This window comes from Trachemys scripta, chromosome 1, assembly GCF_013100865.1.
Source record: "Trachemys scripta elegans isolate TJP31775 chromosome 1, CAS_Tse_1.0, whole genome shotgun sequence".
In the NCBI taxonomy this organism is placed as follows: domain Eukaryota; kingdom Metazoa; phylum Chordata; order Testudines; family Emydidae; genus Trachemys; species Trachemys scripta.
Window position 1 is genome coordinate 90,853,734 of NC_048298.1, and position 24,684 is coordinate 90,878,417.

Below are 24,684 nucleotides of genomic sequence, written 5' to 3' on the forward strand. Positions count from 1 at the left end.
TCAATTGGAATATAACTATTGTACTTACATTTCAGTGTATAGCATATAGAGCAGTATAAACAAGTCATTGTCTGTATGAAATGTTTGTCTGTACTGACTTTGCTAGTGCTTTTTATGTAGCCTGTTGTAGAACTAGGCAAATATCTAGATTAGTTGATGTACCCCCAGAAGACCACTGAGTGGTGACAGACACTGGAATCTTGCAGTCTAGCTTCCCAATGGAAGAGAAATCAGCGTTGCAGAATCTGGTACATTTTAAGCGTAAGTTGCTTTATTTACATATGTACATCAGATCTGGTATGAGACGATCAAATAGCCTACAGGGCAAATCCAATTTCCAGGAATCTCAACCCAACACAAAGCCATGGTTCCTGGAGAGTAACTCTGCTTCAGGAATTGACTCTAATCTGAGACCAAGGCAGACAACAAATTCTCCTGCCACTAGCACAGCTCCCTTTACCTGGTAACGTGGGTAACCAAAATCTAACACAAGCATTTCTTCCAATACTCAAAGCTTGTCTGTATGCAAAGGAAAAGAATTTGGGAGACCCTTGGGGATAACAGGGCTTCATGTGAACACCTGCCATAACAATAATATATACATTGGTTATCCGTCATTTTAATCTGAGTTTATAGCAAATTTATTAACACTTTCTGCCTTTCCATACTGTTTCCCTTGCTCTTTTCTTCCTCAGTTCCCTTCTTTCACTCCACTTTTCTTCTGCTGTACAGGGGCAAATCCTGCCCCCTTACACCTATTGGACACATGCCACTGGAAAGGCAACAGAACTGTGCTGTGGGTCTGGGGTTCCATTGAGCAGGGAGGATTTGCAGGGAAGATGGGGGCATGAATCCCTGATAACACATATATGTGGGTCTGCTCTGCTGACCAAACTCCTGTGTATGAACTGCTGCTCCCTTGGGTGCTACACTAGTTGTAGAATAGCTCTGTTTCTCTCTGGCTGTGGAGGGGGTGAGGGATTTGTTCTCCTTCCGCTCACCCTGTTTACTCAGGCTTGGTGCAGGGCAGAGGTCTTACCCCATCTTAATGTATCCATTCCTTCCTTCACACTTTTCAATATCTGTTTATCTTTAGCTTAATTTTTTCTCTTTATTGAATGTTTCCAATCTTTTCTTCTCCTTCCTCCCTTTCTGCTCAGAGCACATCTAAATGATACACTGTTAAAAAACACCAATGACTGCTAATGCCCTGTCATTGCTCCTATTGATAGGGTGGCACCAATGTTAGCAACAATGGGAAAGTTTTGCCTCCCAAATCCTGGTGTAGACAAGGCTCTGTAGTGAGCTGTGTTTGCAGGAATCAGAGTTTGGGCACAAAATAATTTTTTTTCCTCCTGTATCCTCAACAGAATAACTTGTTGGTGTTTCTTTCCTCACCCCTACACTGGCAGGCCAGGGAAGAGGGCTGGAGGAACTTATCAGTCTGCTGATGACTCAGACACTACTGGGTTGTTGGCAGAGCAAGCCAGGAATTCTGATCTGCCTTCCTCTTCCTCTACCTGGTGTGGTCTAGGATTTGGGGCCAGATTATGGCTGGGCGCGGGCCCAGCAGTGATGCAGGTGCAAGGGCAAGGAGCCTGCACTGAAGAATTGTAGCTGTTTGGCAAAAGCTGTGTCTGAAAACAGCTACACCTCTTCCCCTATATAACGCTGTCTTCGGGAGCCAAAAAATCTTACCGCGTTATAGGTGAAACCGCGTTATATCGAACTTGCTTTGATCCGCCGGAGCGCACAGCCCTGCCCCCCCGGAGCGCTGCTTTACCGCGTTATATTCGAATTCGTGTTATATTGGGTCGCGTTATATCGGGGTAGAGGTGTAGTTAAACAGGCACTAGCACAATTTCAAATCTAGACAGACCTTAGAGAGCTTCTTGACTCCAGTACTATCTGATTTCCCTTTGCCAAAGGAGGAATTAATAATTTATCTCATCCTCCAGTTCCCAATTAATAACTTTTCAGGTTGCAACTCAGCCCTATGTAGCTAGCAGAATGAAGAGATGCCTTATCAGAAACCCTTGTATAAACAAGTTATGGACATGATTTGAGCTAGCTTCTACCATCCAGCAGTATGACTTTGATTTTTATTATGCTGATTTGTATGTTAGAAATACCAGTAGATGAACTGAGAGTGATTTAATAAGGTGGTGTATGTATTACATTTTCTTATGAAGAGGTGATAGTCTCCATCATTAAGTTGTTGCAGACAGGTTCCATGATAAGGCTTATTGTTAGCTCTCCCTTCCCTGCATAATGTTAACTCCAGAGCATTATTTTGTATTGTTTGACAGAGTAGTACCCACAGGCCCTAACTGCATTCAGGGTGAATTGTACCAGGCACTTAAAAATACGAGTACATGCTTCCTGCCCTGAAGAGCTCACAATCGGCTTGATAACATGTCCCTGCTGGGACAGGAGATGTGAATTATCTTATGTCTTTTTTTTAAATCTTGAGGTGCTCAGATGCTAAAATAATAGATTCCAATATAAGAAACTAGATCTATTTTATCTGATCAATTGTTATCTAATCTAAGGATGTTTTGTTTTTTACAGTGTCTAGGTACTGTATACTGTATCTTTTTGCAAAGTATGAATAAATTAAAGGCTGTTTTTGAGTTACAAGGCATTACAAATTACCATGAACATGGAGCTGTTCAGTAGCAGAGTTAAAAGTTGCAACACTGCTCTGTGATAGGCCCTGTATTCACTTGTCTTATAACTGCAGAAGAAAAATATTTTTTGTGATTACTTAAAAATAAAACATGCTAGTGTATCCTGAACGTGAAGGCAATTGATCAAACCTTTTAAAACTTAACTCTAACCCCATATCACTGGGCCATTTCTAGGTGTCATTAAGGTTGTTCTGGGCTATGTAATATGATGACTACATGTGTACGTTTATTTAGGAGATTGTATGTATTGCGAATATATTTGGATATCTGCCTTCCTCTAATTGTTCAACGGTCATACGTTTAAATGTTTAGTATTTTTAAGATAATATTTCTTGGAGTGGGAGCGTAGCAGTGACCTTCATTTAAACTTCACAAAGTATTTTGTGTGTTAATTCTCTTACGTCATTTTCAAAGACCTTACCCAAGAAAATGCTAATTGACTTTGAGATTTTTCTTATGTAAGGAATTCAGGATTTGGCCCAGTGATATCTCCTGAATAATGGAAAATGTATATTTTAAATGTCATGCTGGAAGAAAAACAAATAAATCTGAACTCTCACATTCAGCCAATGGACTACCAATTAGTAGCAGCAGTTCATCAGATGAATCACCCATTGGTTGATCATGTCATGAGCACACTGCACTTTTTATAACAGCTTCTGAAAGGGTTCATCCAAAGGCAGGAACCTTTCGCTTGGGAGGGTTCCCACCACCTTTTAAATTCGCAAGACAAATTCATTTACATCACAGCCTCATGGGATGACATTGCATTATGGTGCCATCACAATGCAAGGCCACTGTAATTGCATCTGCCTCATCTTCCCCACTCTTAAGTAAGCGGGGGACAATTCACCAGCCAGCTGCATCAGTGACACTGTCACCAGTATCGAGAGTCCCTGCCCTTTTCCCAGAGATGCAGTTATTGTTCAGGCATAAACACAGTTCAGCATCAGTCAAAACTGGTGCGGCTGCCTGGTTCCTCCAACGGCCTCTGCCTCAGAGGGCTTCTGCTGCCTACACAGCAGGTATCCCCAGCCAGGGGTTTCACCTAGCTAGTGTGGCAAGCCCCCTTCCAGAGATAGGGTGAAGAGAAAGGTGAGAGGGAGGGAGGGAGAGAGAGAGAGAGAATAAGGAATAGTGGGGAGAGAACTGAAGGAGTCATCACTGCTCAGATGCTCCTTAATTATATTATCCAAAAGGGAAGATGCCAAGATGTTTGGGAGTCTTAAACAGTCCCTACCCTCCAGATATCCTTCTTCAGATATTCAGATATTCTAGAGGCTCCAGCTGCTCCTTACTCCTCACTCCATCATGCAAACTGCACTCTATAAAATGGGAAATAACCTCCCCCACACAGTTTCCCTAACGGTCTGACCCCATTGGACAGCCCTCCATCAAATAATGCAGAATGGCACCATTAGAGACAGGAAAGACCTAGAGGCAGTCAAAGATGGCCAAACTTTGCAATGCCAAGGGCCACACTGGCAACTTGCATAAAAAAAACACTGGAGAGAGTGTCGAACTTATATCTGTTTTAACTTGTAGCAAAAATAAATGCCATCCAATGGAAACTGGCTTGGGTACTGCATTTTTACCGAGTGTTTTTTAATAACACTGATTGGATATTGAGACTCTTCCTGCTTCTTTATCACCTTCTTCTCTCCTCATATACTGCTTATTCAGACCTAATTCTTTTGATCTTTAAAGACCTTTTCTCTGCATTCATAGGGTGGTTGGGTTGTGATTTTTGTTACTTTTTTATTTGTTTTTGTTTTTTTTGTTCTGCTGCTGCTCTCATTCCCTGAATACTGCAGGAGCTCAATTAGTGCCAATTGTGATGGTGGCTTTTGCAGTGTGGTCCATCTCTCTGCTAGGACTGAACTGAGATCACCCAACTCATTGCACATACTGTAGAGCACTGAACAACCTTTGCCAAAAGAACTACATGCCCATTTGATACAGATTGCTCCCTATGCTGGTACTCTCAGGAGAGAGGCCAACGACTGGGATGGCCACAGACATTGAATTGTCCCTGCCTCATCTCTCTCTACCTCTCTGTTTTCTTCCTGTTTATTCTCTCCTTTTGTCTCTTACCCCCTTTGTCACTCTTCTGTACGGTCTCTGTTTTCCTCAACTCCCTTCTCAGCCTGTCCCTCCCTCCATTCCTTCTTAATCTCTCCTCACTCCCTTGCTTCCTCTTTGCTCCCTCTACTCTCGCTGTGTCCTCCTTGGTCTCTTGCTTCTCTCTGCTCCCTTTGTTCCCTCCACAGCCCCTCACCTTCTTCCTTTACTCCATCTCGTCTCTCTGGCTTCCCATTACACTATATCCCACTTCCTGCTTTCTCCTCTTAATACCTCACTCTACATATTCTTCATTCCTTGATGGAGTTCTTATGACACATCAAGAAATATGATGAGGCCAAATTCTTATCACTTGTCATCTAAATCAGGATTTGTACCCAAATCCTCAGAGATGGTCCTCAGAGATGGACATCTTATGCTTAAACCACACTTCACCACTGGGACTCTTCCCCCTGCATTACACACCTTGTGCTGTTAGGCCCCTCCCCTCAAAAACAGGGTTAGTGCAAGGACATCTTTCATAAATAGAATACCACAAATATATGAGCTGGTCCTTTATGTGACTCACTGGACAATGACAGAAAGTATGAAGAGGTAGAGCACAATGAAAACCATGCAGGCTATCTTCAGCTGCCTCACTGTAGTACTTCTGGATTGCGCAGAAAATGGCTCTCTCATTCTCATATAGCTCTGGAATCTTACATGCAGGGGAAGAGCTGTGCCCTCCAAACTATACCTATCAGCACCCCTGCCTATGTTCTCACTGACAACCACAAACTGAAGCATGTCAGTGGATGAGGGGAAGTCTTTGAGGACTGAAGTTGTAGGGCCCTTGAAGCGGTGACTCAAGGGAACCCGGGCAGGGGGGAGGACAGAAGTGATGGTAACTAAGCTGTTGTCCTCTGAGGCAGGGTCCCATGTAGGCCTGGCATAGCTGAAGATGTGGGTGATTCCATTTCTCACTGCCAGCGCTGACATGTGGAAAACTTCTAGCACCCCATCGAGGAACCCAAAGAAGAGCGAGATGCTCACCTGACGCATGCCTCCTCGCAGCACTATCTTACAGTCCTTGCTGTCCTCCCGCAAACAGGCAGCCAGATGAGGGTGGACCCACTGGGTACTGGATGACAAGATAGCCCAAACCACTTGTTTCAGGTGCCCCAGCAGCTGCACAGCACATCTCCTGCCACAGTGCAGCAGGATGGTGATTAGGTGAAGGCAGAAGACTCTGGCTGCTGCCAGGGACTGCCATAGTGCCTTATTTGCTAGCATCTCAGCCCAGAGCTTCTTGCCCAGAATTAAGAGTAAAGCAATTGCCATCTCTAGGCTGCAGCGCCACAGGATGAAGAGCCTGATCACCTGGGCAGTGACCCATTGGGACACTAGGTCTGCTACAGTGGTGAGGGGATGGAACAGTGGTTTGTAGATGTTCACAAAGATAGAATAGGTCAAGAAGCAGAGTAGCACCAGGTGGACTCGATGCAGCTCCCAATCCATTCTGCTCTGTGTCTAGTAGTCTTCTTCACTGGCAGATGGAGATCCAACCTTTTTGGCCCTGCTCTTCGCTCTCCTAGAACTCCAGCCCCTCAGCTGTGGGGTTGTGCTCATCTTGACAGTAATGTCCTGCCCTGCCAGCTGTCCCCTGTATTTGGTTCTGGATAGTCCCCTCAGATGACTGGGTGATGACACCACAGTCAATTGCATCAGAAAGAGAGGAGGGGTGATGGGTCATGCTAGAGTACACTAGTAGCTTGAAAACACATGATCCATTTAAAGGGAGTGGAAGCTGGTGATAGAAGAAAGTGGATAGGCAAAAGTGAAGGAAAAGTGCTTGCAGAGGCTTTGTGCACTGGTACACCTTGGTCCCTCCTATTCTCTGGCTATGACACACCATAGTTTCATCTCCTAAAGGCTGTAATACTTAGGTCTAATTCTGGTTGTTGGGTTTGATGTGAGTGTGGCTGGGTGTTTGGTGGCCTGTGATGTACAGGATGATCACAGGAGTTCTGTTCTGGCCTTAAACCCTAGGACTATGACTAATGCTGCAAAGATCATACTGTAGCTGGCTCACATCAGGACAACCAATCCTGAGCAGTTGCCACTGTTACTGGAATGGTTTTTACTTGCCAAGGTTCTACCCCAGTTCCTGTATATATCCTGTGACTATCTATAGCAACATATAAAGCAGAGCAGAACTCTTTACAATGTTTTAACCATCAAACTTTTAAATGTTTGTAATTTGCAGTGGTGTCAAACAGGGATTTGTTTTCCTACCAACACTCTTCAGTATATTCTTCTCTCTGCTCCTTGGTCATGCTTTCTCATATAACATCTCCATCTCCAAAGAAGATCGGACGGGAAAACTCTCCAACAGTGCAGGTCTAAGAGCAAAAAGCAAAGTCAAAAACCTGCTGATAAGCTAACTTATTTTCAGTGATGATGTGGTGCTCATCACACCCAGTGAAGAGGAGCTCCAGCACCTTTGCAGTAGCTTTGTGCTAGCTTGTGATGAATTTGAACTAATCGTCAGTCTGAAAAAAGAAAAAAAAAGAACAACCAAAAAACCAAAACCCAATGCTTATGGCAAAAGGTGTGTTTGACTGCCCCAGAAGTTCTAATAGCTAGCATCACGCTATAAGTTGTACAGAAGTCCTGTTGTCTAGGATCGATTGTATCGGATAATGTATATCCAGCTGGTGAGTTTAATTTTCATAACAGAAAGGCAGCCACCATATTTGCCCAACTGACCAAGTGCATGTGGGCTAGCCGGAAACTGGCACTGCACAACAAGATACGGGTCTACCAGACATATGTTTTGAGCATGCTGCTATATAGTGGTGACACCAGCTGCAGCAGACATGAGAGCAGGCTAAACACTTTCCATACCCTCTGTCTTTTCTTTATTTTGAATATCAAGTGGGATCACAAAGTTCCTGCCACTGAAATACTTGAGAAAGCAAAATTACAAAGTCTTATCATTCTCAAACACAGACATCTGCGTTGGCTTTGTCATGGGCACCAGATGGACGAAGGATTCCAAAGTATCTCATGTATGGAGAACTTGTGGATGCTCAAAGGACACTGGGTCGACCTAGGCTCAGGTGCATGGTCATTTGCAAAAGGGACCTGAAAACTTTTGACATCGACACAGCAAGGTGAGAAGATGCAGCTAGCAACTGACTGTGCTGGAGGGAGTCAAAGAGACTGAAGAGAGGGGGTTGAGAGAGTGGAAAGTGAAAAGAGTTAAGAGGAAAGCACAGCAGGCCTGAGGTGCTAGCAGTGCACTGGCTTCATCTTCCGGCCCTGCGCTTTACACCTGCATTATCTGTGGCAAGGACTGTCACTTGACAATTGGGCTTTTAACCACTTGCAGAGCTGTAGCACGGCACATTGCATCTGTCTGCTTTGGCATTACACCATTGTCTTTTCAGACAGATGGTTGCCATTCATTTCTAATTTTTAAGTGCACACATATATAGCTGTGAATTACATGAAATCCAACATAGATTTTATTTATATATTTAAACCAAAAGAGAGTTCAGCTTATCTTTGAAATGATGCGAGGACGGCTTTGCTGTTCTGTCCCTGTGTTTGGCCCAGGAATAGAGGCCAAGAGAACGGTGGGAAGTCAAGAATAGTTGGAGTGCACTGCACTCTGTCCTCTCCTTAGCACACTCCCCACAGCAGGGGCCAGAAGAAGGGCTGGCAGAGAGCATTTCTAATAGCTTTGTGCAGATGGGATTCCCCTTTAAGTGGGAGATATTCCTTGTAAGCTGTTACTATGGCAGTAAGGTAAAAGTACAGTAGTGCTCCAGAAAACCAGGTCTAAGGAGTTAATTATGTAGGTATAATCACTCCCCTCAGCTCCTGGGACAGGAGCGAGCTGGGTAAATGTATCATGGAACAGGAAAAATTCTCTTGTTGGTCCCTGTTTCTTCCATCTGCTGTTGGAACATAGATCTACAATGCCAGCCATGTCGTTGAGGCAAAGAAATTAACAACACTGAGTGACTGAACATTTATATGAATAAAGATAATATTCTGTTATCATAGAAGCAATCTTGGAACCACTCGCAATTATCATGGAGAACTTGTGGAGGGCGAGTGAGGTCCTAAAAGACTGTGAAGGGCAAACATTGAACTGATCTTTAAAAATGAAGAACAAAGAGGACCCAGGGAGTTACTGACAGGTCAGTCTAACTTCGATACCAGGAAATTATTAAACAATCATTTTGTAAGCATCTGGATCAGTGGTTCATAACCTCTTTACCATTGTGAGCCACACATGCAGCTCTCTATGTGTTATGTGGGTCACATCCACACAATATATATATATACTACCTGTATGCTGAGGATGTCACATGGGCCGCAGCTGCATGCTGATTGGGTAGCAAGTGGCCTGTGGGCCATGGGTTGAGAACCACTGATCTGTAGGATAATAGGGTTGTAAGAAATAGCCAGCATGGATTTGTCAAGAATAAATCAGGTCAAACCAACCTAATTTCCTTCTTTCACAGGGTTACTGGACTAATGCATGGGAGAAGCAGTAGATATATGTGTGATATAACTTGATTTTAGTATGGCTTTACACAGTCCCATGTGATATTCTAATCAGCAAACTAGGGAAATGTGGTCTAGATGAAATTACTATAAGGTGGGTGCACAACTGGTTGAAAGCCCATACTCAAATAATATTTATCAACCGTTATCAAACTGGGAAAATGTATCTAGTAGTGTCCCACAAGGGTCAGTCCTGGACCTGGTACTAGTCAATATTTTCATTAATGACTTGAATAATGGAGTGAAGAGTGTGCTTATAAAATCTGCAGATGACACCAAGCTGGAAAGGGTTGCAAGCACTGTGGAGGACAGGATTAGAATTCAAAAGGACCTTGACAAATTGGAGAATTGCTCTGAATTCAACAAGATGAAAGTCAGTAAAGATAAGTGCAAAAGGAAAAAATCAAATGCACTACTACAAAATGGGAAATAACTGGCCAGGTGGTAGTATTGCTGAAGGATCTGGGGATTATATTGGATCACAAACTGAATATGAATCAACAGTGTGATGCAGCTATGAAAAAGGCTAATATCATCCTGGACTGTATTAACAGAAGTGTTGTATGTAAGACACAGGAAGTAATTGTCTCACTCTACTCAGTTCTAGGCACCACACTTTAGAAAAGTTGTGGATAAAGTGGAGAGAGTCCAGAGGAGAGCAACAAAAATGATAAAAGGTTTAGAAAAATGTGACCTTTGAGGAAAGATTTAAAAAAACTGGGTATGTTTAGGCTTGAGAAAAGAAGACTGAGGGGGTCTGGTAAGAAGAGCCCTACCAAATGCATGGCCCGTTTTGGTAAATTTCACAGTCATAGGATTTAAAAAATCTTAAATGTTATGGTTTCAGATATTTAAATCTGAAATTTCACTGTGTTGTAACAGTGGGGGTCCTGACCCATAAGGGGGTTGTGCAGGCCCTGGTGCCCACCTGTAAAGCCAGCCCTTCCCCTCCTCCCCCATAAATGACAACTACCCCCCCTACCATGCCACGCTCACTTCAGCGCTGCTGCCGGTAACAGTGCTGCCTTCAGAGCCAGCCACCCAGTTCTGAAGGCAGTGCAGAAGTAAAGGTGGCAACACCACGACCTCTCCTACAATAGCCAAATTTCACAGAGGAGACCAGATTTCACAGTCCATGACACATTCATATGAATTTGGTAGGGCCCTACTGATAAGTCTTCAAATATGTTAAGGGTTGTTGTAAAGAGGACTGTTATCAGTTGTTCCCGTGTGGCTGGTGATGTTTATGAAGGTCATGAAATGCTCAACTGGTACTCTGGGTAGCACATAACGCAAGATGACAGTCAGCTGATCTACATGTGACATATCAGTTGAGTTGACGAACACTGAAAAAAAATCCCACATCTTTGATCTCATCTACAATGGCCGATAGTGTCTTCTTTGCCAGGAGTGCAATGAATTTATCACTAATAGTCTTTGATAGATATAATGTATGGCCTTTTCCACGATTTGCATGTTCATTGATGTGCTGAACTAAGAAAGGGTCGAACTTAGCGATAAACTGCTGGGAGTCCCCCAACCCCCGCCCGCAGTAACCGGACTTTTAGTATCCGCTCAGTACATCTCACACCGAAATCGACCCCGTCCCCAGGCAACCCTATGTCCTGAGCCAGCCTGGCCTAGAGCTGCCTCAGCCAGGAGCACCATCCTCCCAGCCCAACTCAGCAGCCTCCTGTCACCCAGCCCCACCTGCTATGGAGACTTGAGGGCAGCTGGGGGGGGAGGGGAGAGGCGGCTCTGATCCCCTCAGGGGAGTTCAGTCAGGGCTGGTGAACAGCCTCCACCCCCTCACAAGAGCTGCTGTGACTTTAAGAGGTTCCCTCCCACCCTGAGCTTGGCTCCCGTTACTGCCCAGGTGAGTTTCAGTGATGTTCACAGGCCTATCGGCATTAGGATTTCGCATTCTCAAGAAGTATGGCCCTAACCATGAGCCATAGCTCCACGCGCACCGCAGTTCTACTGTGGGGTGGGAGGGAATGACGTATGAACGCGCATGCGCAACGGTGATCGTACGCCCTTACGTAAGGCAACGTGGAAGTGACTATAAATAGCGCGTGCGCGGCCTAGCCGCCCCTTTCTACTAATTCGGCGCGGGTGCTCGCCGGGATGGTAAGTGGCTTTGGAGCGGCTGTTGGGCCGCGTCTCGCCATCCCCGGGCATCGCCGCCATCCCGGCCCCGGCCGCCCCCGCACCTGCCCCCGATGCCAAGGGGGCCCTGCTGCAGGCAGCGCGGGGCCCATTTCTTGGGTTGGCGGGGCGGGGAAGGGGAGACGGGGCTAGAGAGCGGCCCCCGCCCGGGCGGGAGGGACGCTCGCTGCCTGGGCTTGGGGAGCGGGAGGACCATGACAGGCCTGGGCTGAGGGCGGGGAACTGCAGAGCCCCGGGTTAGAGTCGTTTGTAGGCTGCTCTCACGTGTTCGCTGCTGGGTGGGGGAATGACTCGGGGAGAGCCCGCCTGGCGCCATGCCACTGACACCTGGGCTTTAGCGCAGTCGCATGGAGTTCTCCTGTCCTCGCTTTACTTCCTGGGGCCTGCTCTGGCGTCTTGCTCCTCTTCAGGAGATCGGGGGGACAGATGGGCTGCAGCACAAAGCTTATGGATGCAGGCTTCAGCTGTAGTTGATTCACTCCCCTCACTCTTAAGTGAGGTTTTGCTCTGAAAAGGGACAGTCAGTGGCAGATCTGCCCCCTGTATACGTCAAGGTCCGTGATGCTGACTTTAGGGTTAAAATGAGCTGTTGCTGACTTGAATTTCCCTATCCTAGAAAGGCAGGGCTGTTGAGTGTAAGGTGAAATCTCATCTAGCTTGTGTCACTAGTATTGGTAATGGAATTCCAGTTGCAGGGCCAGATTTTCTTAGTGTAATAATGCTGTTTTGATTGCGGGGGGGAGAGTTTGCACAGGTGTAAAGGACAGCATTTGGTCTTGCAGAGCCTGTTATTGCTGGTGCTAACAGGCAATTTGCAAGAAACTGGGGACAGCTTAATGAACTTTAAAAGGAACACAGTCAGAACTGTTAAATACTTTCTGCCTAATGTGACTGCTATAGCAGCTGCCACAAGATGAAGCTAAAAGTTTATTAGAATTCAAGGGGTTTTGACTTCTGGAAAATGGAGGGCACTGTAGTTAAATGACAGAGAAAAAGCCCAGAATTGTCCATTATAGAGGTTTTTTCACCTTCCTTAAGCATGTAGTATTTGCTACCATTCCAGTATGGATACCAGATCGAATGGACCATTAGCCTGAGTTGGTCTGACAATTCTTAGGATCTTATGTAACCCATCTTGGGATGAGTGTGCAGAGCTGGCAGTTGAGAAAACCTTGTTTTTGTAAGCTAATCACATTTCATCTAAAATAAGTGATTCCAACAAAGTTGGACTCCACGGAGCAGATTTTGTCACTTTTCAGAGTAGAATCACATTTTGCTATTAATTTCTGTAATCTGTAAGGACTCCCATGTGTGTCTATTCACATGCACATGGTGGGGGAGGGCGAGAAGGGTTTCTTTGTGGAGAACTGCCCTGACAAAACATTTGTGGCATTTTTGCTTTCCTCTTAGTAGACGTTTAACTAGAATGGCACTTTGGGGGTTCAGAACCTCATCCTCCAAACAATCTTTGTATTGTCTTTAAATTTTCCTCACTCATGTGAACAAATCTGATTGACACATGTAAGGCCCTGATGTATTCACCATTCTAAAATGGTAACACACTTAAACTCCAAACAGGAGAGCTGGTGGAGAGAGGAACTTCTAGAAAGCAGGACATACTGGTATGGCTGTGTAATGGCCCTCTCTCTCAAAGGGAGCAAGAGAGAGACAGCAACTAGTATGCTATTAAGGGCAAATTAATCACTCAGGCAACATGAGTGTTAAAAGTATGTCTCTTTTTTTGTAGTCGCATCGTAAGTTCTCAGCTCCCAGACATGGATCCCTTGGCTTTCTGCCCCGCAAACGCAGCCGTCGACATCGGGGCAAAGTGAAGAGTTTTCCCAAGGATGACCCCAGCAAACCCATCCATCTCACTGCCTTTCTTGGGTACAAGTCTGGCATGACCCACATTGTCCGGGAAGTGGACAGGCCTGGATCTAGTATGTATTTCTCTGCTGCTCTTGTTATAGGAGGTCACTGTACAGCTTTTTTTCCTACACTGAGGCAGTGGGAGGAGACTGTCAGGTTCACATGGGTCCCTAGGTTTGATTCCCAGTCTGATTTCTGCCACGTCCTTGATGTTCTTTACAATGGCTCCTCGACTGTTTCCAGTTGCTAGTTATAAAAGCAAGATCCCAATGGCTAATGGATATGTCCTCCTCACCAGTTCCAGACTTTGTGCCTAGCTGGTGGTCGGTGTCTTACTTTACTGTAACTGCTGTTCTTGGGGTGTGTGGGTGACTTGCCAAGGAGCTTGCTGGGCTGGTAGAGCTGTGTTGTAGCAGACTACTTATGATGATCTTTTCTCGACGGGCGGACATAAGGAAATCGCCTCTGGCGCTTTTTGCTGACTGTCGAGTCCTGAATGTAGTTCTGTTACCAACCACCACCCAGCTCAGTTAGAATGGCTTCTCCATTTTACACCACAGGGCCAACCTTGGGTTTTAGTATAGCATCTAGTCACCATTATACCTTTAAGGTGCCTAATCAGGGTCCCCTGGTCCGTGAAGCCCACTGACTCCAGTTGCGTGAAGACCTTTAGGGGTCACTGGACCCTCCTGATACTTGGGGGTGTGTGTGTGTTTCATCTGCTGTGGTGCTAACTGGCACAATGTGTTTTTGTCCTTCCCAGAGGTGAACAAGAAGGAAGTGGTAGAAGCAGTCACTGTGGTAGAGACTCCTCCCATGGTCATTGTGGGCATAGTGGGCTACGTGCAGACTCCCCGTGGCCTCCGCACCTTCAAGACCATCTTTGCTGAGCACATCAGTGATGAGTGCAAGAGACGCTTCTACAAGAACTGGTAAAAAAACATGGAGTGAGGAACCTCATTTAATCTAGCCTCCAGAGCCTGTTTCTTGCATTGCTGGTTTTGTTGAATGAGCGTAGTGGTATTGTAGTTTAGTCTGAATTGTTCACTTCAGGGCTCCCACATCACAGCTAATGATTGGCCCTTGGGGATCTAGGTGCTAGGCTGAAGTTTCTCATCACATAATACCGGTAGTATAAAACAGCAACTGTCTGGAATAGGGATTGCTTAATGCTTGTCAGGTGCTGTTTATAGTGGGGCTTGGGGATCAAGTTAACTGTCTGATGTCTGCATGAACACACTATGCATGTTTTTTCCATGAATGGACATAAGGAAATTGCCTCTGGTGTTTGTTGCTGATTGTTGAGTCTTGAGCATAGTCCTTTTTTCTCAGGGAAGGGGTGAAGATTTTTTTTCTTATCACTCTTCCATGCATTGCTGTCATGCTTTCCCATAAGGTCACTCTGACAATAGGGCTCCAGTGGGGTTGTCAGGTTCTCCTTTGCCTATGGGATTAGGAAGGATTTCTCCTAGATGCTCTTCTTGAAGTTCCCACACTGCCAGGATAAAGAGGTCCCCAAATGAACGCATGAATGGTGTTTTGGGTATTGCATTGGTGTCCTCTTACATCAACCATAAGTCAAGGTTGAAAGATGTAGGACTTTGTAGACTTGGAAGCAAGGCAAGAGTATTTACAGCAATATTTTAAGGCAACTGATAGGCACTGTATTGTTGCAGAGCACTGCTCTGATATCTTGTGAATGTTTTATACTGTTTGCTAATATGCTTTGGATGAATTCATGGCAGCTCCGCTCAGCTCTGGCAACCCAGCCTCTGTCTGATGAGCTCCAGGCTCCGCTTGCTGGTGGAAAAGATTCCTTAGAAGCTGGCAATGAGCCGAAACCAACTCGGGTGGCAGCTCCTTCCGCTCACCCCCTTTCCTTGGGGGACTGATGAAGGGCTAAGCCATACCCTCTCTGTACTCTGCTCCTGAAGGCACAAGTCCAAGAAGAAGGCCTTCACCAAGTATTGCAAGAAGTGGCAGGATGAGGAGGGCAAAAAGCAGCTAGAGAAGGATTTCAATAGCATGAAGAAGTACTGCCAGGTTATCCGGGTCATAGCTCACACTCAGGTGAGTGTTCTGCCTCCTTCATAAAGAGGGCTCAGACTTGGGGGTACAGAATCCACAAGGGCTAGGGTTGTCCTGCCATTGTCCACAGAAACTCACTCCACTGCTGCTCTCAGATTCCTTTTCCCCCCAAATCTGGTGTTCAGTGTTCATACCTAATATTTATAGAGGTAGTGTGGTCTACTGGATAGCTCACTGGACTGGAACTCCAAAGACCTGGGTTCTATTCCCAGCTCAGCTACTAGTCTGCTGAGTGAACTTGAGCAAGTCACTGCCCCTCTTGTTTCTTGTGCCTCGGTTTCACATCTGTACATGGGGCTAATGGTACTGAGTTCCATTGTAAAGCACTTTGTTTTTACTGATTAAAAGCACAGTATAAAAGCTGGGTATGGTATTATGCTTGACTTCAAAGTCTTATGCAAACCACTAACAAATCCTTGCTGTACCCCTCAAAGGTAAGGCGCCCCATCTCCATTTTACAGGTGTGAAAACTGAGTTTGGATTGTCAACAGCACCCTGGTGTGTGCGTGTATATTTTGTGTGTCAGAGCTGGCATTGGAACTTGAGTTCTTGGGCTCCATTCTGTGCTCAGACAGCTAGACCACCTCCTCTTTCAGATTATAGTTACAGCTAGAAATAGGATTGAATGTTTTAGCCTCCTGTCCTGGGAGCCTCTGGCCCCCATGGAAATCTCCTTTACTTGGTTTTAAAAAATGGATGGCTACTATAGCTTCAGACCAAGGATATGTGGGCAGTGCTCTCCTGTGGAGACCATCAGTGGCTTTTATTAATCATCCAGATTAATCAGGTCGTTGCTAAGCAGTGTGAATCTCTCTTTCCCCCTCCCCCAATCTCACCCCTGCATGAGTGCCAAATACTTCCAGACTGAGGAATGTAACAGGATCTCCTGTGTGGCAATAAGTGGAGTAAGCTGTCTGGTCACAAGACTTTAATATATTAGAGATGGCCTCTTGTGGCAAGCAGCAGAGAGGGAGCTGCAGCTACTGTCAGCATTTTAATGTCAGTCCCCCTTTTCCCAAATATAGTATAGAATACTGGGTGCGTTATGTGACCTTACTTAAGCCTCTGGGACTGGGTAACAGCCTTATCTTCAGTCCTTTAAGATCCTCAGCCTGGCGACCAGCTGTAAGGGCGGTGTGAGGCATATATTACTTGTAAGCTCAAAAGCTTCTCACCAACAGAAATTGTTTCAATAAAAGATATTCCCTAACCCACCTTGTGTCTCTGCTGCTTTTCTTCTCATTCCCTTTGGTGATCTGGCTGCTAGAAACTTAGGCCTGTCTGCCATTGTACAGCCTTGATAACTCTTGCCCTTAACCCCAGAGCTTCAGTCTTCCAAGCATTGTGTATATTGTGACTGGGATACAGCAGAGGTGGAAAAATCCATCAGACCCAGGATGTGAATCTCAGACAGAGATTGCACTAGAGATCTCAGTGCTTTGTCTGGGTTATAGAGCTAATTTTAGGTCTGTCTTCCAGATGCGTTTGCTTCCGCTGCGGCAGAAGAAGTCTCACCTGATGGAGATCCAAGTGAATGGTGGCACCATTGCTGAGAAAGTGGACTGGGCCCGGGAGAAGTTGGAACAGCAGGTGCCTGTGTCAACTGTCTTTGGCCAAGATGAGATGATAGACGTCATTGGAGTCACCAAGGGCAAGGGATACAAAGGTAGATGTCATGGCTGCCTCCCTCTTGTTTCTCAAATGCTTCAGTCTGACCAGAACCCAGAGTTTAGTGAAGAGTTGTTTGTAATCACCCCACACTCTTGCCCTGGTACATAGGGCATGGGTCAGATGGGGTATCTTCAGTTTTGCTCTCACATCAGAAGTGGACTGTTCAATGATGAGGCCATGGAATACGTGCTGGACACAGCATCTGACATCTATGAGGAATCATTCCATGCTGCCTTCCTTCTGAGAACAGCACCTAGGGAATAGTTTGGGAAAACATGGGCAGCTGTGGGTGGGTCTTCCACAGAGTCTTGTAATTCACAACACCCGTACCTAATCATTACACGGATCCAAATTTCTGTTGGTGTTGCACTGGATACACATTCTCCTTACGTAACAGCCACAAACAGTGTGCATAGTGTTGTCCCAGGTTAATTATAAACACCTCTGTAATGAAGGCATATGCCACAGCTGAGCAGTTACGACAGTGCTACAATGCTGTAATGTTTTGTTTTCCTGTTTCAGGGGTCACCAGCCGCTGGCATACCAAAAAGCTGCCTCGCAAGACCCACAGGGGTCTGCGGAAAGTAGCCTGCATTGGCGCTTGGCATCCTGCTCGCGTGGCTTTCTCTGTAGCCCGAGCTGGTCAGAAGGGATACCACCATCGCACAGAAATTAATAAGAAGGTAAGAGTCTGAGATGTGTATTGAAGTGTCCTGGACAAACTAGAGTCCTGGTTCCCCTCAGTGGATAGTCAAGGTCACTGCAGAATCGCCAAGCAGACGGAAGGTTTCAGACCACAGTTCAGGGTTTAGTTGTTTGACTAGAGTTGGCGGCCAACAACCCTGCAAAGTAATTCAGCTTCCCCAGCTTACTATTACTTGCCAGTACTGCAACTTGTTCGCATGTATCGGTGCTTAATGGAAATGGCCAGATCTGCACCCCCCCCCCCCAACCCGGTTGGGCAAGACACAAGGGCAGAAAGGGCCAGACTTACTCATATTGGTTAAAGATGAAGGTTCTCTCTAGACTCCTGTAATCAGCCTGAAAGCTGAATGTACAGTGGTCTACAGTGAGCTCAGGCTGTGCCTAGGACCAGCACTTAAGCTGCTTAGCTGTATTTTATATTTAGGGCCCTACCAAATTTGTGACTGTGAAAAAGTCTCAGACAGTGAAATCTGGTCTCCCCCATGAAATCTTGCTATTGTAGGGGGGTTGTGGTATTGCCATCCTTATTTCTGCGCTGCCTTCAGAGCTTGGTGGCCAGAGAGCAGTGGTGCTCTCAGCCATCCAGCTCTGAAGGCAGCGTTGCCAACAGTGGCAACACAGAAATAAGGGTGGCATGACGGGGGGTGGGGTGGGGAGAGATGATCACATTTTTGCAGGGGGGCAGGGATGGCCTTATGAGTGGGTGACTGCCCAGGGCACAGTGGTTTGGGGGGGGGGGCCCACTGTGGTCACCCCCCCACCTCCATACACACACAGGCAGCCCAAGTTCCCTTTAACCACTGAATGCTGCGGAGGGGTAGGGTTGGGGGCACACCAACTGGGGGGCTCCTACTGTGTGCCAGACTCCAGCTGCTAGTCCCGACCACGCTACGGAGGGATGGGACTTCCTCTTCTCCTGCATGGGCTGCTCCCGGGGCCAGATCAGACCCACCTCCACTGCCAGCACAGAAGTGAGTGTGGCACTATCGTACCAGGCCATCCTCACTTCTGCACTGCTGCTGGCTATGGTGCTGCCTTCAGAGCTGGGTTCCCCTCCAGCATCCGCCACTCTCCAGCTGCCCAGCTCTGAAGGCAGCAGCGCAGAAGTAAGGGTGGCAGTGCTGCGACACCCCTCCACCCCCCTTTTTTTGGACAGGACTACCATGGTACAACACTGAAATTTCACATTAAATTTCACCATTTCAGATATTTAAAGATTTTTAAAATCTGATGACCATGAAATTTACCAAAATGGACCGTGAATTTGGTAGGGCCCTATTTATATGCAAACAAATATCACAGCAAACCAGTTGGAGTAGGAGAGGCTGATGAATAGTCACACCAAAAAGGGAGGCAGAGTTGTCCAGTGTGTAGGACACTTGGGTTCTGTTCTCTGCTCTGCCACTGCATGGCTGACCTTGGGCAAGTCACTGAGGGAATGTCTACACAGCAAAGAAAAACCCGCGTCTGGCCCTGTGGCAGCTCAAACGGGCTCCTGGGACTTGGGCCCTAGGGCTGTTTTGTTGCTGTGTAGACTTCTGGGCTTGGGCTGGAGCCCAGGCTCTGGGACCCTCCCACCTCACAAGGCCCTAAAGCCTGGGCTCCGGCTCAAGCCCAGAAGTCTACGCCAGTGGTTTTCAAACTGTGGGTCAGGACCCAGTACTGGGTCGCAAAATGTCAGGAACTGGGTCACAGCAGCTCTGGTCAGCACTGCTGACTGGGCCGTTAAAAGTCCTGTCGGCAGTGCTGCCCGGCTAAGGCAGGCTAGTTCCTACCTGTTCTGACACTGCGCTCTGGAAGTGGCCAGCAGAAGGTCTGGCTCCTAGGCAGAGGGCCTGTGTGCTGCCTGAGCACCGGCTCCACACTCCCATTGGCTGGACAGCAGCCAATGGGAGCTAGGAGGGAGACAGGGGTCGGTGCCTGTCGGCAAGAGCCACACAGAGCTGCTTGCACGCCTCCCCCTAGGAGCCAGACCTGCTGCTGGCCGCTTCCAGGGCGCAGCGCGGTCCATGGTGCCAGGTGGGGCAGGAAGCCTGCCTTAGTACTCTTGCTGCGCCGCTGACTGGGAGCTGCCTGAGGTAAGCCTGCCCCGCAAACCCTCTCCTGTACCCCAGCCCCTTCATACCTGGCCCCACCCCAGAGCCTGCACCCTCAGCCCAGAGCCCTGACCCCCCTCCTGCACCCCATGCTCCAGCCCAGAGCCCCCTTCCACACCCTGAACCACTCATTCCTGGCCCCACCTCGCAACCCTCACCCCCACACCACAACCCTCTACCCCAGCCCTGAGCCCCTCCCATTTGCAGACAGAGAAATGTCGCAGGCATTAAAAATTTTCTTCAACTGGGTCACCGGGAAAAAAAGTTGGAAAACCATCGATCTACACGGCATTGAAACAGCCCCGCAGCCTGAGTCCACATTGGCTGGCACCGGCCAGGTTTGGGTTTTCTTTCTTGTGTAGACATACCCTTAAACTTTTTATTTTTTTCCCCATCCATAAAAATGGGGACGAAGCTACTTTAACCCACTCACATAAAACACGCTGTGGTACTGTCAAAACAGTAGGTATTGTTTCAGTTAGTAATGAAAAGTTGAAATCAGGAAATTCAGCATAATTGAAATTAAGACTTTTTTAATGTAACGAGTAAGTGGCCAAGAACATTTGTACACGAATTTTCAGGAAGTTAAAATACTATTGATTTGTTTCTGTTAATAGGATGCCCCGGTGACAAGTTAAAATGCAGTGACTGAGGCATTGGTTTCATGGTAGAGACAATATTTGAGGCTCTTAATTACTTCACCTAAACACTAGCCACATTTGTTTTCTACATTTCTCTGTGCTCAGCAAACTTCAAACTTCATATGGGTTTGAACTATTAGGTTTTTCGCTTCTGTCAAACCATTTCTCCCAGCACATGCGAAATAGCATTTTCTTTTTGTCATCGTAGGTCTACAAGATTGGCCAAGGTTACCAAGTCAAGGATGGAAAGCTGATCAAAAACAATGCATCAACTGACTACGATCTGTCGGACAAGAGCATTAACCCTCTGGTGAGTGGCTTTCCGGCTGTTAAAGGTTTGGTGTGTGGGAAGGATATGGGAATTCAGTCTTGGACTGTGATCTTATAAACCACACAGTTTATTCTAGTGTAGTCAATAAGGAAACGCTCAGGTACTGCAGGGAATGATATTGATTCCTTAGGTTGCATTCTTCTCTATCAATATTGAACAAGTGTAGCAGTGTAGTACTGTGGATTGTTGAGCTGTGTTGGTTGCAACTTAAGAGACTGCTGTCACCTTAAAAATGACACTTCTGTGTCTGAGGTATTTTTACCTATGATGGTTACAAGTAACACCTGTGGTAAAACCCACAAGGATTGGAGGGAGAACTCAAGCAGGTGTAGGACCAGAAACAACTACTTCATTAAAATTGTCTAGACTTCAAGTTTGTCCCTTAACCATGGTCCTGATCACTCTTGGGCATTAGAATCCCCAGGCAACTTTTTGCAAAAATTGGGCTCCTGTGTTTTCAACTTGGATAATTCTATCAACCTAAAATTCTCTGCTGTTTTCAGCTGGAGAAGCTTTCAGTTTTGTTTCCATGACAGTGAGCTCTTGCTGTGGATCATTAAATGGTTGCTTTTCAGTAGTGTGTAACTAGAAGGTCCTCAGAGGCTTCGAACACTGAATTTTTAGCCAAAAAATTTAAAAGAAATGTTAGCCTCTTTAGGCCTGAATTTTTTTTTTTAGTTCTCGTCTGAAGAGAGAATCAGTGGTAGCTGGGGATTTCATTTAGGGCAAAGTGGCTAGCCAGGTTGTAGCTCTGGAAAGTCTTAGGAAGCTGAGTGGTAAAGCGTTTATAAGTCATGCTGTCTGCCTTCGGGGATGAGCCACTGTAATGTGCCAGCTCTGCGCAGTGGAAGAGCAATATGCAGCCAGGCAGGACAAGTGGAGAGGTGGGGGCAGGAAGAGCTAACTGAACAGTAGCTTGTGGCTTGCTGGGAAAGCATAATCCCTGTGTTGGAGCCTATGACTTAGCAAGGTGAAAGGACTAAAAGTTCCTGAGGCTGCTCTAGTATATGTTGTGCTGCCACAGCTCCCTGTGGAGCCGTCCAGCAGCACAAAATAGCTGCAGCTCTGGCCACACTTCTTACTTACCACCTCCGGTCTGCCCTTCATGTCAGGCTGCACAGGGCTGTTGTTCCTATGCTTCCAGGGACTCTCCCTTGCCCTGGGGGTTTCCCTGGTAGGGAGCTCTGCTGGCCGTGACCTCTTTACAGCCAGTACGTGTGCTGTGCAGGAACCCCAACACCAGCAAAATCAGAGGCACTGTTCAGTTTAGGCCAGAACTTGCTAGTTCTGCATGGTACAGTGTGCTTAACCATCCTCTCTCTACTCAGGGCGGTTTTGTCCACTATGGTGAAGTGACCAATGACTTTATCATGTTGAAAGGCTGTGTGGTTGGGACCAAGAAGAGAGTCCTAACTCTGCGCAAGGTGAGCAATGCAAGAATATTGGTTTTGCCAATCTGTGGGAGGGAGCCAGGATTCTCTGTTCTGCCTTGCCTCACGCTTCAAATTAGAGTCCCTTTATCCCCAGAACATTGTTTTTGATAATTGGGGGTTTTCCATAGCAAGCTAGAGGAGAAGACGACTTGGGAAGAGAAAGTGCTGCCCTAACACAGGAGCGCACGCTGCCTAATGCTAGTGAAATGCTCTTCTGAAACATTTACCGGTGCTGGGACACTGGACTAGCTGGGCTATTGATCTCTTCAGAATGCTACGTCCTGTTTGGTTGTTAATGAAGGACCCCATTGGGTTTGAGAACTCTTGTGGCTCATGAAGCTTCTCTTGTACAATGGCTTAGCTTTTCCTTCTGCCTATTAATGCTAACCTGTGGTGACCACTCCAGCCCCCTGTGCTCCCGCCTTGGTTAGTGATATAACTGAGTGACTTTCTGACACTGCTGGTGTTACCAGGCTCTTCAGCTCCCTGCCGTGATGGTGGTTTGGAATCGTGTATGTTGCCCATAGAAATTTCATTTGAAAATATCCAATTATGGCAAATTCTAGCAGGGAATGCAGATCCTGTGCTTAAAATTGGTGACTGGGCTGCTACATTCTAACATGTCTCTTCCCCCACAGTCCCTGCTTGTGCAGACAAAGCGTCGGGCCCTGGAGAAGATTGACTTGAAGTTTATTGACACAACTTCCAAATTTGGTCATGGCCGCTTCCAGACCGTGGAGGAGAAGAAGGCTTTCATGGTAAGGACATCGATATCCTGGAGCTCAGCTTTGTATTGCATACCTTTGTATTGTCTGGCTGCACAAGCATGGGTCAATGCCAATGCAGTGTATTTCCACAGTGAGAACTGCAGTTGTTAACTCAGCCATTAGGTCACTGGCACACGTGTACTCATGAAGCACAGCACAGGGGTTTGTTCCAAGGCCGTGTAACTGTCCAGATGAAGTTTGGAATCCTGTGGAAGGTTCATTTTTTCAAGACTTGTGGTTGTGAACTCATTTCATCTACGTAGCCTTTGTTACATGGGGCTGGGTGTGGCTTGGATGCTGTCTCCACCTCAGTATATGGGCTGTTCAGTGATGAGGCCATGGAACTAGCACTGTACACAGTGTCCGACAGGCATGAGGAGACATTCCATGCTGCCTTCCTTCTGAGAACAGCTCTGGGGAACAGTGCTGAGGTTGCTGCAGGCAGCAGCGTAGGCTGTCTCTGCCCATGGCACATTGAGTATCTGATCTGTCCTTGGTGAGAAGCAGCAGATCTCTGGTCCCTTCTTGAACCTTGAAAGTTTTTAATGTGGCAAAACCAGTTTTTGCCTAAGATTTCCTCCACCATTTCACACTGCATGCTTTCAAGAGGTGGAGCTCTTTATAAGCTGTTTAGTGCTTTCTCAGAAAGAGGAGGCAGTGATGATGGCTCTAAAGTTAGCTTTGCCACTAGGTGGTGCCAGATTTTATATTTAAATTGTTAATTTGAGATGGTGCATAGCAGTGTAGCTTCACCAGCCTCCATTTCTGCTGCTTGCTTCAAGTTCAGCCACACACTTAAGCTAAGATCTGCACCACAAGTAGGCCTTTGATCGTTGTCTTCATTGGTGGTTCAAAGCAAAAATAACCTTCCACAATGAGGTATTGAGGACGATGGGGTCTCCAACATTGGGGAGATGGTCAGTTCTGCTAGGTAACTGCTTGTTTGGTGTTTTTTTGCAGGGACCACTCAAGAAAGATCGTATCGCTAAAGAGGAGACTGCTTAACATCTGGAACAGTCTCTGCAGCTCTGGTCTGTCTCAGACAAATAAAACTACAGATATTTTCAAAAATACCAGCCCTCTTGCTTTATGAATGTCTGGGTAAAATCTGAGATCGCTTTTCCTGTGGGTCTTATTCATATTTAGCTTTAGTTGGGTCACCATGGTAACTTGGGGCTGCATGTCCTGCTTTCCACAGCATACTTTCTCTGCAAGAGGGCTTCTGCAGCAGAATGAAAATTCCCTCGCCACAATGACCTTCTGTCCTCCGCAAATACCTTTTTGAGGGTGTGAACAGGGAGTGGAGATACCAAAAACACAAGCATCTGAAGAAGTGAGGTTCTTACCCACAAAAGCTTATGCTCCCAATACTTCTGTTAGTCTTAAAGGTGCCACAGAACCCTCTGTTGCTTCTTGTAAATGTAGTGCTTGGAGAAGGTACCAAGGAGACAGTCCCTGGAATTGAGTCCTCTCTCCATAGTGCTCTGCTTCCCTCATACCCTACCCCCTCCACCAGGTGCCTTATGCCTGCCCTGGAAGGATCATATCTAGTAAGTTTAGTCTCCATGGTACTTAGGCCCCT

At 46.5% G+C, this 24,684-nt stretch overlaps 1 protein-coding gene and 2 non-coding genes across 3 annotated transcripts; all 3 read left to right on the forward strand.

Moving 5' to 3' along the window:
* Positions 1-11,338: 11,338 nt before the first annotated feature.
* RPL3 (ribosomal protein L3) lies at positions 11,339-24,175 on the forward strand. The gene is made up of 10 exons (XM_034776267.1): positions 11,339-11,462; positions 13,249-13,441; positions 14,134-14,302; positions 15,305-15,440; positions 16,938-17,124; positions 17,652-17,812; positions 20,780-20,881; positions 22,231-22,326; positions 22,974-23,093; positions 24,063-24,175. The coding sequence occupies exons 1-10, from the start codon at positions 11,460-11,462 to the stop codon at positions 24,105-24,107; spliced, it is 1,212 nt and encodes a 403-aa protein (XP_034632158.1). The 5' UTR covers positions 11,339-11,459; the 3' UTR covers positions 24,108-24,175.
* On the forward strand, positions 17,288-17,380 carry LOC117871411. The gene has a single exon (XR_004644221.1). It is a non-coding gene; the product is annotated as a small nucleolar RNA U83B (small nucleolar RNA).
* LOC117871410 lies at positions 23,422-23,514 on the forward strand. Its single transcript, XR_004644220.1, has one exon. It is a non-coding gene; the product is annotated as a small nucleolar RNA U83B (small nucleolar RNA).
* Positions 24,176-24,684: the final 509 nt, after the last annotated feature.

Excerpts from the sequence above, each read along its gene's own strand:
- RPL3 (XM_034776267.1), top strand. Across the intron at positions 13,442-14,133 it reads AGTGGACAGGCCTGGATCTA|AGGTGAACAAGAAGGAAGTG; the intron begins GTATGTATTTCT and ends TGTCCTTCCCAG. Across the intron at positions 23,094-24,062 it reads AGGAGAAGAAGGCTTTCATG|GGACCACTCAAGAAAGATCG; the intron begins GTAAGGACATCG and ends GTTTTTTTGCAG.